Source organism: Taudactylus pleione, unplaced genomic scaffold, assembly GCF_031769625.1.
Source record: "Taudactylus pleione unplaced genomic scaffold, aTauple2 ptg000012l, whole genome shotgun sequence".
In the NCBI taxonomy this organism is placed as follows: domain Eukaryota; kingdom Metazoa; phylum Chordata; class Amphibia; order Anura; family Myobatrachidae; genus Taudactylus; species Taudactylus pleione.
The window spans coordinates 7,438,809-7,456,011 of record NW_028284415.1 but is presented as its reverse complement, the minus strand read 5'-3'; the positions used below and the strand labels follow the sequence as shown (position 1 = coordinate 7,456,011).

Below are 17,203 nucleotides of genomic sequence, written 5' to 3'. Positions count from 1 at the left end.
AGTGAACCAGTCACCAAAATTTTCAGATTTCAAAAGTAACTTTATTGCATGTGAATCAGAAATGATTGATATTTAGCTTTGGAACTAGACCCTCACCATTTTTAGTGGCAATATTCAACGCACAGTGGGGAGAAGATTCAGAAGCATCACAAACAGATTGAAAATGTAAAAAAAAAAATATATATATATATATATATATATATATATATATGTGCCTATAGCGTTGGGTACATGTCAAGGGGCTTATAGGAGAGAACTTTGTATAGCTGTTATTTTTTCCCCCCAAAACAGGATTTTTTTTCAATTTTTTTTTTTAAAGTTAATTACTTAAAAAATGAAGTATCCGTTTAGGAATTCCACCCAGAAGTTATATATTAATGCAGTTCTGCCACCTGACAGGATCCCACAATGCTATCCTGTTCCTGCCAGCAGAAAGCCGATTACTTTCAAGGCTGCTGTATGATAAAAGCCACCATTGGAGCTAGTGGGAGCATGCCCTGACAGCAGCAGACATTGGGGGTAGTCTCACCTGACAAAACAGCATTCATTAACAACATACTACTGGCAGGAGCAAGGGAGACCTTGCCTCAGCACAGAAGGAATTGATGGACTTACGAGAATCCATCCAATTAATATTGTACATAGTTTTTTGTTGAGTTTTCAGTTTTGGGTAGAGTTGTTTAAATAAACTGTGCATATGATTCTATGGGGTCTATTTACTAAGCAGTGTTAAGAGAGAGTGAAAAGTGATAAGGTGCCAGCCAATCAGCTCCCAACTGTCATTTTCAAACACAGCCTGTGAGATGGCAGTTAGGAGATGATTGGCTAGCACCTCTCCTAACACTGCTTAGTAAATAGACCCCTATATTTGTTATTTCATGAGGAAATTTCAAGGTAATTTAGATTAAAAAAAAAAAAAAAAAAAACACAACCCCTTATAAATGTCAATGGTGACAGGTCCACTTTAAACAGCAGTTAGTCGGAGCGACAGTGGATACATTCCCAATACCAAGATGGAGGTGACAGGTACTACAATGCTAAAAAAAAAAAAAAAAAAAATTCAGATCTTACTTTGTGCACTTTCACAGAAGTTTATCTGAAGGCCTAAAGTAGAAAACACAAATTCTTGTTCATTCACAGCAGTACAGAATAACTGGAGTTAGTGGTGGGTTGGGAGAATACACAATATCACATTTACAATACTCAAAAGGTTTTTCACAAACAATCTTTAGTATTATGAAAAAATGTATTTATTTTGCAGTTACATGATGAGTTTAAACAAAAAATATATATATTTACACTTTCAAAGACTCTAAAACAAGAAACTTACATTTGGATTGAATCAACAACTATAGTGACACATGCAACATCCCTAATGTAGCAATTCCTGGGACACCTATCATCATTTTAGAACCAACATGAGACAGCCTCATTTGAGAAGCCAGAGAGAAGAGACTGCATTACTGGGGTACTGTCCCAAGGACTGAAACATCCATGGACAGGAGCGTGGAGTACAGTAGTCAACTAATCAAAACATCTCAATAACACATTGAGACCTACAGCACTCAGCTATCACCTCTCCTGCCATGATAATGATGACTTAGTTCATTTCCAGTTGCTAGGCAATTCTGGTGCTGCCATAGGAGGGAAGCTCAATTTATTGCTACGTGGGGTGGGGTGAGCAATTTCTTCAATGGACCACTCAGTCCCAGAAACATGGGGTAGATGTATCAATCTCTGAGACCTAGAGAGATAAAGCGGAGAAGTTGTCCATAGTAACCAGTTTGTCTTTTTTAGACTGTGCTGCTAGATAAATGACAGTTAGAAGTTGATTGGTTGCACTTGCTATGGGAAACTTCTCCATTTTAATGTTATAGAGCAGTGCTCCAGCACCATCTCCTCTCTCTACTATACCTGCTGGGTACTAGGACCCAGAGTCAGAGGGAGGCGTGACCTCTGACCTCATGACATTACCACTGCTCATGTGCAGATGGCTCCATCTTTACTATGTAGAGTGCCCCTAAATACAGCCGTTAACCCCTGAAATACCACTATTCTGCTTATCACTTTGTTACTGCTGTTAACCATGATGCTGGTTTATTGGTAAGAGCTCTCTGTGTGGCCTAACAGCCACTTTCACATTCCGCTTGACAATTATTGTGACCACCACAAATAGGCTACATCAATATTTATCTCTCTTGAAAGTTTTAATACATCTCCCCCAGATGCTGTTAATAGTAATTACGCTGTAGCGGTCTGTGAAGTAACATCTCTAAAATCTCGATTACCAATAAAAGCCACAAGTACACAGAACAATTAGAAGAATAGAGAACAATTGGAGAGGGGGAAAAACAAACAAAAAACACTAAATAAAACAACCAGGTTGGCAATGAGGAGAGCACTGTGATGCCTGATGTACCATTTCTGCTCCTGCCAACATGGTCATTGTATCCATTGACAACACACTGCTAGAAGGAATGAGTGGAACAGCAGCAGAAGGCACTGGGTTACCCATCAGATACATGGGGGTGAGCAATAATATCCATTTATAATAAGGATAATCCTCCCAAAAGTGACCAGTGGTGTCCCCTCTTCGCGGTGCAGTCTTACCAGGCCTTTTTTCAGACAGGCAGTGCATAGACCACTGATAACACATTGAAAATGGTTACATTCAGGAACAAACAGAGCAAGTGCAGGGACTGCGTAATTTATTGAATATTTATCCCAAAACTTAGTATCTTCAGTGTTCTGTAGAATTAATCTTTAAGATGCCCAACCAATGAACAGTGAAAATTTCCAGAATCAAAAGGGATGATGAAATAGGAGTTTAAATAGTAAAGCTGTTCCCTAGACAGTACAGGCAGACTTTTTGTGAATTATTTGTGTGAGGAAAAGATAAAAATGTCAATTTATAAGTAATTAGAGACATCACTGGTTCATGGTGCGGTAGTGCATGCCATTAGCTATAAGTGAATGGATGGACTGCAATGCCATAAATGTTTTTTTCAGGTCAGTAAATGGCTGCCTAAATTCCATGCAGGTAAAAAGTCTACTACAACTTAACCCAGTAGTAACCTCTGAACACACAATCTATAACTTATTAGACACAGAGAATACATTTTCTTTACAATCAATGAATATTGGTAACTTTCCATGCACATAAAAAGCATCCAAATCAAAAGCCCTTCTGAGGAGTCTCCCACACTCCTAAATCAACAATGGAACAAAAGAAGTTAAGGGCAATGTTACTCACTGGCGCTCAATGAAAATAGCAGAATATAGATGTATAAAATATGTCCCTTAAGTAGGTGAATGGAATGAGTTTCTCTTTACCCTTCTTCCAAATGCGAGGGACCAAATCCGCAGTTTGTGTGTACAATAAACCGTATCTTGCTGTCCTCTGTTTCTTGTAATACACTCTCTTGCCTCCATATAATGCTCCTTCACTGCATCAGCAGCGCTTTCAGGACGGCTTATCACAGAAGCACACCACTCTCTGGACACTGCAAAATGAAAGCTTGAATTTGGCGGTGCGCAGAGTGGTGGCGTGGACTTCTGTTGGAGAACCGGGGGCATTCCTGGTTCTGTAAGTGCACGGACCTCTGTGATAAGCCGTCCTGAAAGCGCTGCTGATGCAGTGAAGGAGCATTATATGGAGGCAAGAGAGTGTATTACAAGAAACAGGACAGCAAGATACGGTTTATTGTACACACAAACTGCGGATTTGGTCCCTCGCATTTGGAAGAAGGGTAAAGAGAAACTCATTCCATTCACCTACTTAAGGGACGTATTTTATACATCTATATTCTGGTATTTTGATTGAGCACCATTGCCCAATGGCTTGCGTGCAAGTCTGAATTAAGGGCCTGTGTGTAAATGCATTTATTTTTTGCATTCTGGAGGGGAAAAAAAAAACTGGCTACTTTAACATGTATCGAAGAAATACTGTGCAGCTTTGGCTTTAACACTGAAATTTAGAATTAAGCTAGAACACACCTATTCCCAATTTTAAATCTCTGCATATTTTGAATCTGCTCCCCACACATGTTCAGAAAACACAAACAGAGTTACTTGTTTCTCTGCAAAACATATCAATATGTTTTACATAAAATCAGAGAAAGTACACAAACATAGCATAACACTAGGGGTGTCCCGTCTGCTGTGCCAATATACAAACCCAGCAGTGTTATTCTTCCGTAATAGCAGGCGTCCAATCAGGAGGCTTTAACACCATGACACAAACCTGCTTACTGTCAAAATTCTCCAAACTCTGAGGCCTGGAAATAATAATACACAGACCACCAGAAATTACTTACAAAGAGCCAACATATTATATAATGAAGGCAGTATGTGGAAAGGTAACCCCACGATTGTTACTTTGGAGCTCATATGAATGCACTGACCACAATGAAGGCAAACATTCCCTTTAAAAGCTCATTCATACTTATCAATTTTTCACATTAAATACTATAGGAGTGCATGAAAGACAAAACCAAAAAAATGAATGTACATTTTCATTTGAGAGTGCATGCTTCCAGTACAATAGATTATATTTCTAAAAGTGCAAAATATGACTATAGTGCAGGCCTAGCCAGGTTGAGTATGTGATATCGGGATGCCGCCGATCAGAATACTGACAGCGGCACTCAGACAGTCAGCATACAGACATTGTTAGATAAGTAAGCTAAAGCTGCGTACACACTAGAAGATTGTGCTCACGATGCAATATAGTGAGCAATTTCCATTGAATTCTCCCCGAAACTCTAGGACACGATGTGCAGCAAAAGCTGCGCAATGTGTCACTAGATCTATTGTGCACCATCTAAAGATTTGTTGATCTTTTGATTGTGCAGGATAGCAGACAGATGCTTGAACGGATCAGGGATATCTGTGATGCATGCATCTGTGTGTAAAAAAAAATGAACAGATGCACGGACGGATCAGTGAGATCCGTCTGTGCTGCGGTGTTAAAAAAAAGTGTGTGTATATATTTATTTATTTATTAAAACGGTGCGGCGCTCCCGCCCAAAGAGCAACCAGCCCTGGGCTTTAGTGGCCCTGTGCTGGTTGTTCAAAATACGGGGGACAAACGACGTAGGGGTCCCCCGTATTTAAGCACAACTAGCACTGGGCCAGTCAGAACCAGCCCTGGTTGCCAAAATACAGGGGACAAACGACATAGGGGTCCCCCATATTTTGCACAACCAGCACTGGGCTCTGAGCCGGTCCTGGAAATACATGGGGAAACAAAAAAAATGGAGTAGGGTCACGCTGTACCTACCAGAACCAGCACCAGACTTTCTAGCAGGGGCTTATGCCACAGCCAGGTGAACCCTATCACCGTGTCCCCTGGCCAAAACATTAACCCTGACTTCTAGTCAGCTCAGGCAAGGGATCCCTGGGGAACAGGGGAGCCCCCCCCCCCCCCCAATAAAGGGGTCCCCCTCTCCAGTGCACTTCAGGCCTAGGCTGATAGCCCAGGGCTATCCCCGACACCCTTGGTCATTGAAGTCAATATGCGTATTTGCTTCTTTTTTTTTTTTTCTGTTTTGCCAAGACCCCATAGATTGCCTATAAGGAACGAAGAGGACCCGAACATAGCATAGAAGACAGTGAGTATGGATATATTTTCTCACAGGTACCGTAAGGATTCTACTTGGACAAGGGGACGTGATTGGCTACAGGGATACATAGGTGAGTATGTGAAATAGTGTGTGTACTTGTGTGAGTGTGTGTGTTTAATAAACTTTTACTTTGTATGTTGTGTGTGTCCTGTGTATTTTAATATTGCTTTTGCTGTGGAACTACAGGTACCAGCCGGTCTGTATTGCCCCGCATTCTGGTACTTGTGGTTCTCAGAGTACCAGCATGCGGGGAGACTTGCTGGGACCTGTAGTTCCACAGCAAAAGACATTTTTACTACTATCAATCGCACCACACTACACTATCAACTCGGCACCCACCAGCCAGGGTTGCTGGGGATAGACCCGGGCTATCAGCCTAGGCCTTGTGTGCCCTGGAGAGGGGGACCCCTTTATTGAGGGGTTCCCCACAGATCCCCAGCCTGGGCTGACTAGCGGTCAGGGTTAATGCTTCGGCCGGGGGACATGGTGATAGGGTTCCTCTGGCTGTGGCATTAGCCCCCACTAGACAAAGTTTGGTGCTGGTTCTGGTAAATACAGGGGGACCATATGCATTTTTTTTCCCTCCTGTATTTCCAGTACCAGGACCAGATCAGAGCCTGGTGCTGGCTGTGCTTCAATACAGGGGAACCCTATGTCATTTGTCCCCTGTATTTAACCAGCACTGGGTCACTAAGCCCGGGGCTGGTTGCTCTTTTGGGGAAGGGGGGCATGTCTTTTTTTTTCCCCCTCACAGGTTATTCATTTTTTAGACACAAATGTACGGACAGAGATCTGTCCATGCATCTATATTTTCATGCTTGCAGCACGGATCACCCTGATCTATGCCTGCAAGCATCGTATGCAGATCCGAACGACATATCATACACGCATAAACACTGTACGATATGCTGCCGGATCGTGTATGCGTTTGGCAGATCTTACCTGCTGTATGCAAACTCTGAAGATGCGATGTACGACCCGCGAGGACTCTCTTCATGAGCGGACACTCACAATTTGGGCATATTTTACACAATCTGTCGTTTCGATGCATCAGAATCGGGCAAATCGTTTCGTGTGTACACACCTTAACACTAACCATTCCCCCTACTCCTCCTCCCTTACTGTGTAACCCTAACTTACCCCTCTCCCCTTACTTCCCTTTGGGATGTCTGGTTTCTGGCGCTGGAATCTCTACGCTACATCCCGGCCTAGCTAACCTGTGGCTCTTCAGCTGTTGTGAAACTACAAGTTCCAGCATACCCTCCCACCAATTAGCTGATAAAGCATACTGGGACTGGTAGTTTCACACCAGCTGGAGAGCCACAGGCTGGCCAGTCCTTTTATAATGCATGTTAAGGGGCCTATGCATTACCCGACTTTGTGAACAATCCGACCAAAACCAGGAGGTTTTAGTCGCATTGTTCACAAAGTTGGGTAATGGATAGCAGTCAATGACCAGCGATGCGCGTGCACGCTGGGTCCTTGCCGTTCCCGACTGTCTACTGAACATGCCCGTCAACCTGACGACGCTCGTCAGGTTCGACATGTTCAGGGATAGGAGGTCGGGCTCCTTCATTGAATGACGTTTAGTGCAGTGCTCGCACCTCGGCGACGTGAAGGTCTGAACGCGAGATGTTCAGACTTTCAGGTCGCCTACTGGATAGGAACCTTTAGTTTTCAGTCATCAATCTTTTCCCAGCATATGTAGATGAACAAACTCAAACTGGCAAAATATTATATATTTTACATACACACATACAGTACCAGTCAAAACTTTGGACACCTTCTCATTCAATGGTTTTTGTTTATTTAAATTATTTTTAACTTAGTAGATTAATACTGAAGACATCAAAACTATGAAAGAACATATATGGAGTTATGTTGTAAAGAAAAAAAAAAAAAGTGTTAAACAAATCAAAATATTGCTTGGATGACAGTTTTGCACACTCTTGGCATTCTCTCAATCAGCTTCATGAGGTAGTCTCCTGGAATGGTTTTGAATTAACAGGTGTGCCTTGTCAAGAGTCAATCTGTGGAATTACTTGCCTTCTTAATGTGTTTGAGACCATCAGTTGTGTTGTGCAGAGGTAGGGTTAGTACACTGTGGACACCACTATTTGACTACTGTTGTAATCCATATTATGGCACCAACCACTCAACTCAGTAAAGAGAAATGACAGTCCATCATTACTTTAAGACATGAAGGTCAGTCGATATGGAAAATTTCAAGAACTTTGAATGTATCCTCAAGTGCAGTTGCAAAAATCAAACGTTATGATGAAACTGGCTCTCATGAGGACCTCCCCAGGAAAGGAAGACCAAGAGTTACCTCTGCTGCAGAGGATAAGTTCATTAGAGTTACCAGCCTCAGAAACAGTTATTTAACAGCACCTCAGATTAGAGACCACATAAAGTCTTCCCAGAGTTCAAGTAGCAGCCAAATCTCAACATCAACTGTTCAGAGGAGACAGCGTGAATCAGGCCTTCATGGTCGTATTGCTGCAAAGAAGCCACTAGTGAGGATGAACAACAAGAAGAAGAGAATTGTTTGGGCCAAGAAATACAAAGAATGGACATTAGACCAGTGGAAATCTGTACTATGATCTGGTGAGTCGAAATGTGAGATTTTTGGTTCCAACTGCTGTGTCTTTGTGAGACGCAGAGAAGGTGAGCGGATGGTTTCTGCATGTGTGGTTCCCACTGTGAAGCATGGAGGAGGAGGTGTGATAGTGTGGGGGTGCTTTGCTGGTGACACTGTTGGTGATTAATTCAAAATTCAAGGCACACTTAACCAGCATGGCTACCACAGCATTCTGCAGCGCCATGCATCCCATCTGGTTTGCGCTTACTGGGACCATCATTTGTTTTTCAACAAGACAATGACCCCAAACACACCTCCAAGGCTATGTAAGGGCTACTTGACCAAGAAGGAAAGTGATGGAGTGTTGCGTCAGATGACCTGGCCTCCACAATCACACGACCTAAACCCAATTGAGCTGGTTTGATATGAGTTGGACCACAGAGTGAAGAAATAGGAGCCAACAAGTGCTCAGCACCTCTGGGAACTCCTTCAAGACTGTTGGAAAACCATTCCAGGAAACTACCTCATGAAGCTGATTGAGAGAATGCCAAGTGTGTGTGCAAAGCTGTCATCCAAGCAAATGGGGGCTACTTTGAGGAATCTAAAACATAAAACATTTCTTGTTTACAACATAATTCCTTCCATGCGTGTTCTTTCAAAGTTTTGAGGTCTTCAGTATTAATCTACTATGTTGAAATAATTTAAATAAACAAAAAACACTGAATGAGAAGGTGTGTCCAAACTTTTGACTGTAGAGAGAGAGATTATACATTATATATATATATAAAATAATGCGTCCGTTAACAATTCAGTCAATGTTTTGGTCCCTCAAAATAAATAAATATATATATATATATATATATATATATATATATATATATATATATATATATTTATTTATTTTGAGGGACCAAAACATTGACTGAATTGTTAACGGACACGTTATTTGATTGACAGATAATTTGTATGAGGACAAGTCTTGTGAGTGACCCGGTTTTTAATATATATTTTAAATACAATTAAATTGTTTATAATGTGCTTGCTCCATTATTATGTCCCATAAATGTTACACAGACTTTAAAAAGTTTCAAAAGGAGATCACACAATCTACTTCTCATGCCTTGACCCAAGTTGAAACACATTAGACTGCCTTGGTAAAAACATTTCACTTATTGACTTATGCTGGGTACAAATTACATGATGTGTACCCAGCAATGGGACGCAATGAAGCGATTCATTGTACCGTCCGTACACACTGCATGATGCAGTGGAGGACAGTGCAATGTGTCATTCCATGCTGCATTTAGGAGCATTGCATCGTCCATTGAATTGTCCCATCTGCTGTGCAGCACAGCAGATGGGACGATGCAATGAACAGCCCGCGGACAAGCATGTGTACACAATATACGATCCGCACGATATACTGTTTCGAAATGATATATCGCGCAATAGATTGCTTAGTGTGTACCCAGCTTAAAACATTTAGATGTAGCTTTACTAAGCAGTGCTTTTGAAAACCGCTGCGTCTTTGGTAGTTTTGAGCACAGAATTTAAAACTGGTATATTAAATGCAAAACACTTCTAATTTTCTACTTAATATTAATGCCCCTTTAACTAAAATTTTTCCTCTAAATTTAATTTCTACAAAGTATTTGTGAAAAAGCCATTTATAGTAAACTTCAGCATTAGCAAAGTATCTGGAGTGTATGATAATATAGTGGCTGTTTGCTCCTGTGTTATGGAAAGTGTTTCATGTGATCGAGAAAAAAATAAATAATGATAAAAGCCTGATAAACATTTGTTAATAATTATTTGATAGATCAGTAGCACTTCTACCTTCATGCACAATGTATGCAGCTATTTTGAGGGGATGAACGCAAATTCCTGAAAATGTAGCCTAACTATTTACTGGGAACTCAGAACTATTCAATATGGTTTGTGAAGTACCTCAATGATGTCACCAATTCCTATGGAACTGATATGCTGCATTCTCAGAAACACTGGTTAATGTCACATAATGGATATAACAGTATAGGTATTCTTGAAATATTTTGCTCAAATAATTAAATTGATTTAACTGCCTTTACACATGCCATGTCAATAGGTCATATATAATTTGTCACACATTCACCCAATCAAGACAGAAAAGGAGTGTTCCCCAAAACACAGTGGTCCAATGAAAGCATACTATAATGTCACATAATGAAGAAAAAACAACATTAAAACAGAGTGTGAATAATTATAGCAGTCACTATAACACAAGAAATGTATCCCAGTATTATCATCAAGGGGGGATACTGTGGGAAAAGACAATATGAAACATAGGTCACAAAAAGCAAAAGGAGCATAAAATGAGACATTCTGTAATCCACATAGTAATACTGTGACATTTTGTATAAGGACTACCATGTGTCTTTTTTGTAAGGCACCACATTATTCACAGGTTGGTATTTGTGCTATTATGAGGTGTAACAGTGACCTTGCTATTCTGATGAAATGGTCTAACACCATTCTGAACACAAACATTACAACATGGAGGCCACGGCATATTCCAAAGGGTAAACATGGTGTCACAGTAGCAACCTCTGATCACCGTACTATTCCTATTTATACGGGGGTCTTTGCACAGTATCGTGAAGAATATGCAGGGCTGTCACTTGTACCTGCACTATTCTGGGTAAAGGATGGCTTAAGAGAATCAGGCTCGTCACTGCATGAATCTGAGAGAAGAAAGGATAGCACAGGAGCTGCTGCTGGTCACTGTACTATGCAGTATTCCTGGGGGACATATGGTGATGATGGGGGTTGGCTAATCATTGTTTAGTATTTTCAAAGCTTGTGTCACAATTATGTGCAAAACTCAGGTTTAATCAATACCCTGTCGCTACTCTGACATGAAGTCCACACTGACATAAGGTATGCAAACAGACATTTAGGCCAACTTTGCTTACTGTGTTAACAAGGGGAGTAGGGAAGACGGGGACTCCGGCATCAGCTATATGATTACAGTTGTATAAAAGTAAGACCACTAAATTAATAGTCCTATACGTGTAGGAAGTGGTAGTGCTCCCCAAAGGGCAAAAGAAAAAAAAAAGAGAGAAGATATTGTAGTTTTGTTTTTTTTTCTTTGCAACTGTGTTAAACAAGGGAATGGTATGATCTGCAGGTGACAGTGGAAGCCCAGGATCATCACTACGTTCTATCGGGGTTGTGAGCATTGCACATAATACTGCTGTCCATAGCACTGGATTAAGGGAGAAGGACGGTGACAGCAGCTACTCACTGTTCTTACTCATTCATCTGTAGGTGGTGAAACACATACTTGTGGTGATAAAAGGCACTGCAGACATGACAAGGTAGTGTGAAACCCTTATTAGGGGAAGTGGGAGGCAAGATAGTAATACTGACTTTGGGGGAGGAGGGCTGCAGCATTCTGCTGGTAGTTTGAACAGAATGTCAGCGATTGGGGGGGTAACACTTGGAAAGGTAACCAGACAGGACAAAAGTTATGAGTGCCTATACTAAAAGGGAATAACAGGGTGACTCTTGGAGGACATCTCATTAGGGCATGAGAAGGTGTCTCAGACTGTGTACAGATCCTAGACTGGGCAGAAGAGACTAGGATGGCACAGACGGGGTACAGATCCTAGACTGGGCAGCCTGTGTCTCAGGCTGTGTACTGGGCAGAAGAGACTGATGGTACAAAGATTTATAGAAACACAAGGTTCTCATCCTGGGCAACACTTATTAGAGGACTAATTCTTGTGTAAAACTAGGGTAATCAGGGCTCTCACCAAGCTCACTGTAAAGCAATTCTGCACCCAGCAGTCAAAGTGGCACTCTATGGCACAGGTCAGAATAATATCGAATATATGGGGTTCATAGGCACTGAGGGAGCTTAGGCTGGACATATGTGAGCATGCTCATTAGAAAATACAAGCTCAGGTTAAGGGGGAGGGGAACTCCTAGACACTGGCATTAGGATGGCACACACGATTAGAGAGTCACTGGGATGTGTCTGGACATGGGTGACCAGCCTGTGCACAAGTTTAGGGGTGCACTGCCAAACACTGGGGAGCAAGGTAGCTCATAACTCATAAGATTAAAATGAACAGAGAGTAGGTCCGGTACTGGGGGCCTAGATTGGTACTATTTGACTTAATCAGGGTGGCACATAACCTGGGCACAGGTTTAGGGGTCACTGCTGGACAGATTAGGGGGTGACAGAGAATGAGTCTCGGCAGGTCACTTACCCTGCATGCTGCTCACTGTGCTGTGCTGCTGGGGCTGTCCTGGGATCCCGGGGCCCGCACTGCTACCGCTGCTACCACTGTTACTGGGATTGGAAGTCGCCATTGTTAATATATTAGATTCCAAATGAAGGCTGCAATGCAGCAACCCCCACTGTGCCTGCCCCCTCCCAGAATCCCTCAGTCTGACGTTGCAGCGCCGCCTCCCCTCGTGACGTCACGACCCTCCACCCCCGGCCTACACAGAATACCAAGAGGTTGTGGGCCAGAGAATGAGAGAGCACAGCAACTCCCAGTCACACACAAGCCCGGGGTGGTACTGCTTGTTACATTCCTTGCTGCAGGTGGGGAGTATTTAGCAATATCTGAGCCGGATATTTCACATTTATTTACATGATGACTGAAAGAGAAGAGCTGTTGCTGCTGTAGACCGTCTTGTCCTCAGAGCTGCCAGTCATTGGATGCTGCAGAGCCATGTTCATTAGAGTTGTCAATTATAGTTCACTATTTATTACTAGTTATTTATATAGCACACACGTATTCCGCAGCGCTTTACAGAGAATATTTGGTCAGTCACACGAGTCCCTGCTCCAGAGTGGGGCTTACAGTATATTCCCTACCACATGTGCACACACATACACATATACACTAGGGTACATTTTTTATCAAAACCAGTTAACCTACCAGTATGTCTTTGGAATGTGGGTGGAAACTGGAGTTCCCCGTGGTATCTCAGGCTAACATGCGAAAACATACAAGCCCCACACATATAGGGCCTGATTCAGCAAGAAACGCAAGTGTGCGCACACACTCGGCCGCTGCATGTATATGCTAATCAATGCATACGCACGGCAACCGCAGCATAAGATGCAGACGCCCAGCATTACACAATGCTGCCCACTTCCCTTTACTCAAAGCCTGAGTAGTCCACAAGACAGCAGAAGCATCGAGAACCATCGGAACCATACGCACAATAGAGGTTGACCTGATGTCGTGCTGGATTTTGCCCACTTCCTGCGTGCATCGAGTCGTTTGGCTGCGTATGCCACCGCACTGCCTTAATTATGCACGCCCCTATAATGGCGTCCCCACGCACAGGCACGTCTGCGTTCGCCCAAGCACCTCCCGTCACCACCCACAAACTGTCAATATCGGCAGGGTCTGCATACACACTGTGTGTAGTCTGCGTACCCTTACCCAATCGCACTGGCTAGTTCGAGCAAGCGCAGTGCGAAAACATCGGCCGAGTGCGTGCGTTCTCTCACTTGCGTTCCTTGCTGAATCAGGCCCATAGTGCCTTAGTGGTAATCAAACCCAAGACCTCAGTGCTGTGAGGCAGTAGTATGACTAAAGGCCATATTTGTCCAGAGCTGCTGTAAAGCTTTATGCAGAAAGCGTGAATTACAGAACTAGTTTATCTTTTGTAGTCTGAGCTTGCAATTATCAGTCACTAACAGATGTACAAGATCTCGCTGTGCATCTGATAAAAATCACTGCAGCTGCTAGTCCAACAGTGATGTAAAAAAGAGAATTTTCTGCATTACTAAATTTTCAAACCCAACCTGTCAGTCACTGTTCACTATGTATGATGTTAGCTCTTGCTTTTATTTTGTTTGGTTGTGTATAATCTATATTCTTCCTTTCCTACTTCAATTTTATGCCCAATGCTAGTGACACTAGTACGGGATAACTCCACCCCCCTGATGGCAGCGAAGACCTGCCCCCATTTCTGATTGGTCCGCGGCCCACTGTGCCCCTAGCAGTGGTGGCTATCATCCAACTTTGCATAGCTGGCAGTTACATTAAGAGAACACCCCATTACAGTTGGGTTTCACTCTTTCATTAACAAGATGAGACTGAAATGCGTATGACTGACCCCTCCATGCGCATGCTTGCTTCCTGGAGCCCAGTTTGACTTGTAGGTGGGTGGTGCGCTAGCACCCAGAGGTGCAAATATGTTTGGGCAGGAAATCTACAGATTACATTATTTTGACTTTTTATTTTTATACATATTTACAGATCAACCATTGGCTTTTGTGTGCACTTTGGCAGGGTAGCAGACACAACCCTGGCACTATAGTTAAAGAAGGACAGCCAGACTGACTCCATGGACAGATAAGTGAGTTAGTCTGGATTGGTTAAAAGGCCTATGAGCTCTTTTACTATTCCCTATACCTGTGTAAAACAAAATATAAAAGGAGTGCTAGCATCCCATTTTTTATTCCACATCCTGCCCACTGTAGCCTATGTAGTGAGCCCTAGGTGGCTGCCTCATCTGGTACTTTCTTGGGCAGGAACTATTATGCAGTGGGTATTAGTTGCTTTTAATTTTATCCTTGGTATATCTTATATCCATGTTTTGCTTATCTCACATTGTAACCTATGTAACCTTTGCCCAAATGGCTGCCTTCCCTTGTATGCTTTTGTGTAGGGTGAACAGCGCATGGTTCTGTTGATGATCTAGTAAGGATTTCGCCTTTTAATGTTATCTAATTATGGGTCATCTCTTTCAGACATTTCCTAATCTGCCCAGTGTAAGGCTATGTAGTGCACCTAACATGGCTGCCTCACCTGGATCCTTCGTTTGTAGAATCCTTGGAACTGATGACCCAAAATAGCTGCCTCACCTTTTTGTTATATCCATGGTTTCTGTATTTTATGCAAATAAAAACCTCTGTATTATGTTCATGGTTTCTGTAAAGTACTTTGGGGGAATCCAATTGCGGGTGGGAAGTTTCAAAAATCCTGCAGCACAGGGTTTTTCACGCAGTTGCAGGGTTTTGCTCTTCAATTAGGGGACTGAACTACATCTCCCAGGAGCCACCAGGACTCCCAGAAGTCCTCTCCCCAGTGACAAGATGGAGGGACAGGCCACAGGGAGCCGCAGAGGCCACCTGAGACCTCTGGGCAGGTGAGTATCCTTCTATTTTTTTTACGCACCGCAGAGTTTTCAGCTCTACAAAACCTTGCAACCACTTTTTTTTTATTGGATACTGCGGGTATTGGGAAAGCGCGGTAATCCAAATTTGAGCGCAAGGTTTTTTACCTTGCTAAGTTTGCACCCAACTGAATCACCCCCTTTGAGTCCTATTGGAGAAAAGCGCTATATAAATATGTCTCAATTCAGACTGTTTTTTTTGGGGGGGGGGATTGCGGTGCGCCTACTGCGCATGTGTGGCCGTCGATTTGTTGACCGCCTGAATGTCGGCACGGTCATTAGGTCAACAATCAACATGTAGACATACATTTAGGCTGACATAGTAAAAATGTCGACACATTCAGAATATTAACATGTCGCCACTAAAATGTCGACATGTGTTTTTGGTTGATTTTAGGGTTAGGTTTGGGATTAGGCTAAAACAACCCCCAAAAAATATGTAGATATTTTGGTGTCTACATTTTAAATGTCAACATTCTGATTGTTATGACATTTTAACCATGTCAACCTTAATACATGTCTACATAATGATTGTCAACCTAATGACCGTGTCGATATTCTCACTGTAAACATTCAGAATATGTCAACTTCTGGTGTCGACAGTCTGACTTCGACAAGTAATACCACACCCATAAATTTGACAGTTTAGTAACCCCCATAGAAACCTAAGTCGGAAATGGAGCTTCTGATAACAGTTTCATCTTTTAGGAGCTGATTCTGAGTTGGGAGTAGGGATGCCATCGGTGTGGTTACAATCCATGGTGATATAGCAAGTGGCCATCGATGGTTGCCACCTATGCAATGGATGACCATCGATGGTTTCACCAACCGATAGTCATCTCTGTTCTTTGACTGACTGGCCCTTGGGCCAATCAGAACCTGGGGTCGGGGGCAGAGCTATGCTCTGTGTCCCGGCCCCTTGTTAAAAAAAAACAAAAACATTTGGTTATGCTGTGCCTTAGATGGAGAGAAACCATCTGTTTCAACCCCATCGATGGTAAAAGTATTCGACATTGGCCATAGATGATTATGAATCGTCGATGGCCATCCCTAGTTGGGAGCAAAGCAAAAAAACTAGTAATTTTGCACTTGGACAAACTATGGGCCTGAGTCAGCAAGGAACGCAGTTGCTTATACGCACGCAATCGGACGATTGTTGCGTTCTGCATCGCATTGCGCAAACTAGCTATTGCGAATAGGACTATGATCGCAGAGCCTGCGCAGACCCATGACAGTGATTGACAGGAAGTGCCGTTTGTCGGAGGTGGTGGGGGGTTGGGCGTGCCAGTGCGTAGGGAAACCGTTGCAAGGGTGTGCATTAATTAGCCACTGCAAAGCCATATACGCAGCCTGAGCTCTCAGTGTACGCTGAAGTAAGCAATTCCTGCGTGAGATCTGACCTGCCTTAACTGTGCGTAAGGGTCCGATGTTATAGATGGTTTCGCTATGTTGCCCTAGTATACGGATGTGAGTAAGGGGAAGTGGGCGTCCTTATGTCCTTATGTCAGGCTGTGATTGCAATGCGAATGCAAACGTTTACATAGCACTGCTGATACTAGCAACTGCGTTGCGCGTGTATAAGGAGAATTGCGATCCGTAGTGAATCAGGCCCTATGTTTCAATGAAAGGGGTGCACATACATATTTTTTTATTTTATGCAGAGTAAATACTGGCAACTTTTGCATGTATGTTGCCCACAAGTACTGGACAGCTTTATTTTCACACTGTGATTTACTGTACAGTAAATTTGAGTTTTGACAAACCCCTCTCAAATCTACATCTCTCTGCACATTTTAAATCTGCCCTACCT

The 17,203-nt window shown here is 42.7% G+C and overlaps 1 protein-coding gene and 1 long non-coding RNA gene across 6 annotated transcripts in view; one reads left to right on the top strand and one right to left on the bottom strand.

Moving 5' to 3' along the window:
* Nucleotides 1–12,640, bottom strand: part of MAP2K4 (mitogen-activated protein kinase kinase 4) — a 54,267-nt gene extending 41,627 nt beyond the window's left edge. For 2 of the 4 annotated variants that reach the window (XM_088468606.1, XM_088468608.1), the window contains exons 1-2: nucleotides 12,459–12,638; nucleotides 1,072–1,104 (exon numbers count right to left, since the gene is read on the bottom strand). In XM_088468606.1, coding sequence (XP_088324732.1) covers nucleotides 1,072–1,104; nucleotides 12,459–12,561 — 136 coding nt within the window. In that variant the 5' untranslated portion in view covers nucleotides 12,562–12,638. Of the gene's footprint in view, nucleotides 1–1,071; nucleotides 1,105–12,458 lie in introns of all 4 variants that reach the window. The other 2 variants (XM_088468610.1, XM_088468607.1) reach the window with 2 other exon arrangements.
* Nucleotides 12,638–15,094, top strand: LOC148542446 (uncharacterized). Of its 2 annotated transcripts, none has more exons than XR_015877823.1 (3): nucleotides 12,638–12,799; nucleotides 14,475–14,574; nucleotides 14,969–15,094. It is a non-coding gene; the product is annotated as an uncharacterized LOC148542446 (long non-coding RNA). The 2 variants fall into 2 exon arrangements; XR_015877822.1 differs by lacking the exon at nucleotides 12,638–12,799 and adding an exon at nucleotides 13,875–14,377.
* The last annotated feature ends 2,109 nt before the right edge of the window (nucleotides 15,095–17,203 follow it).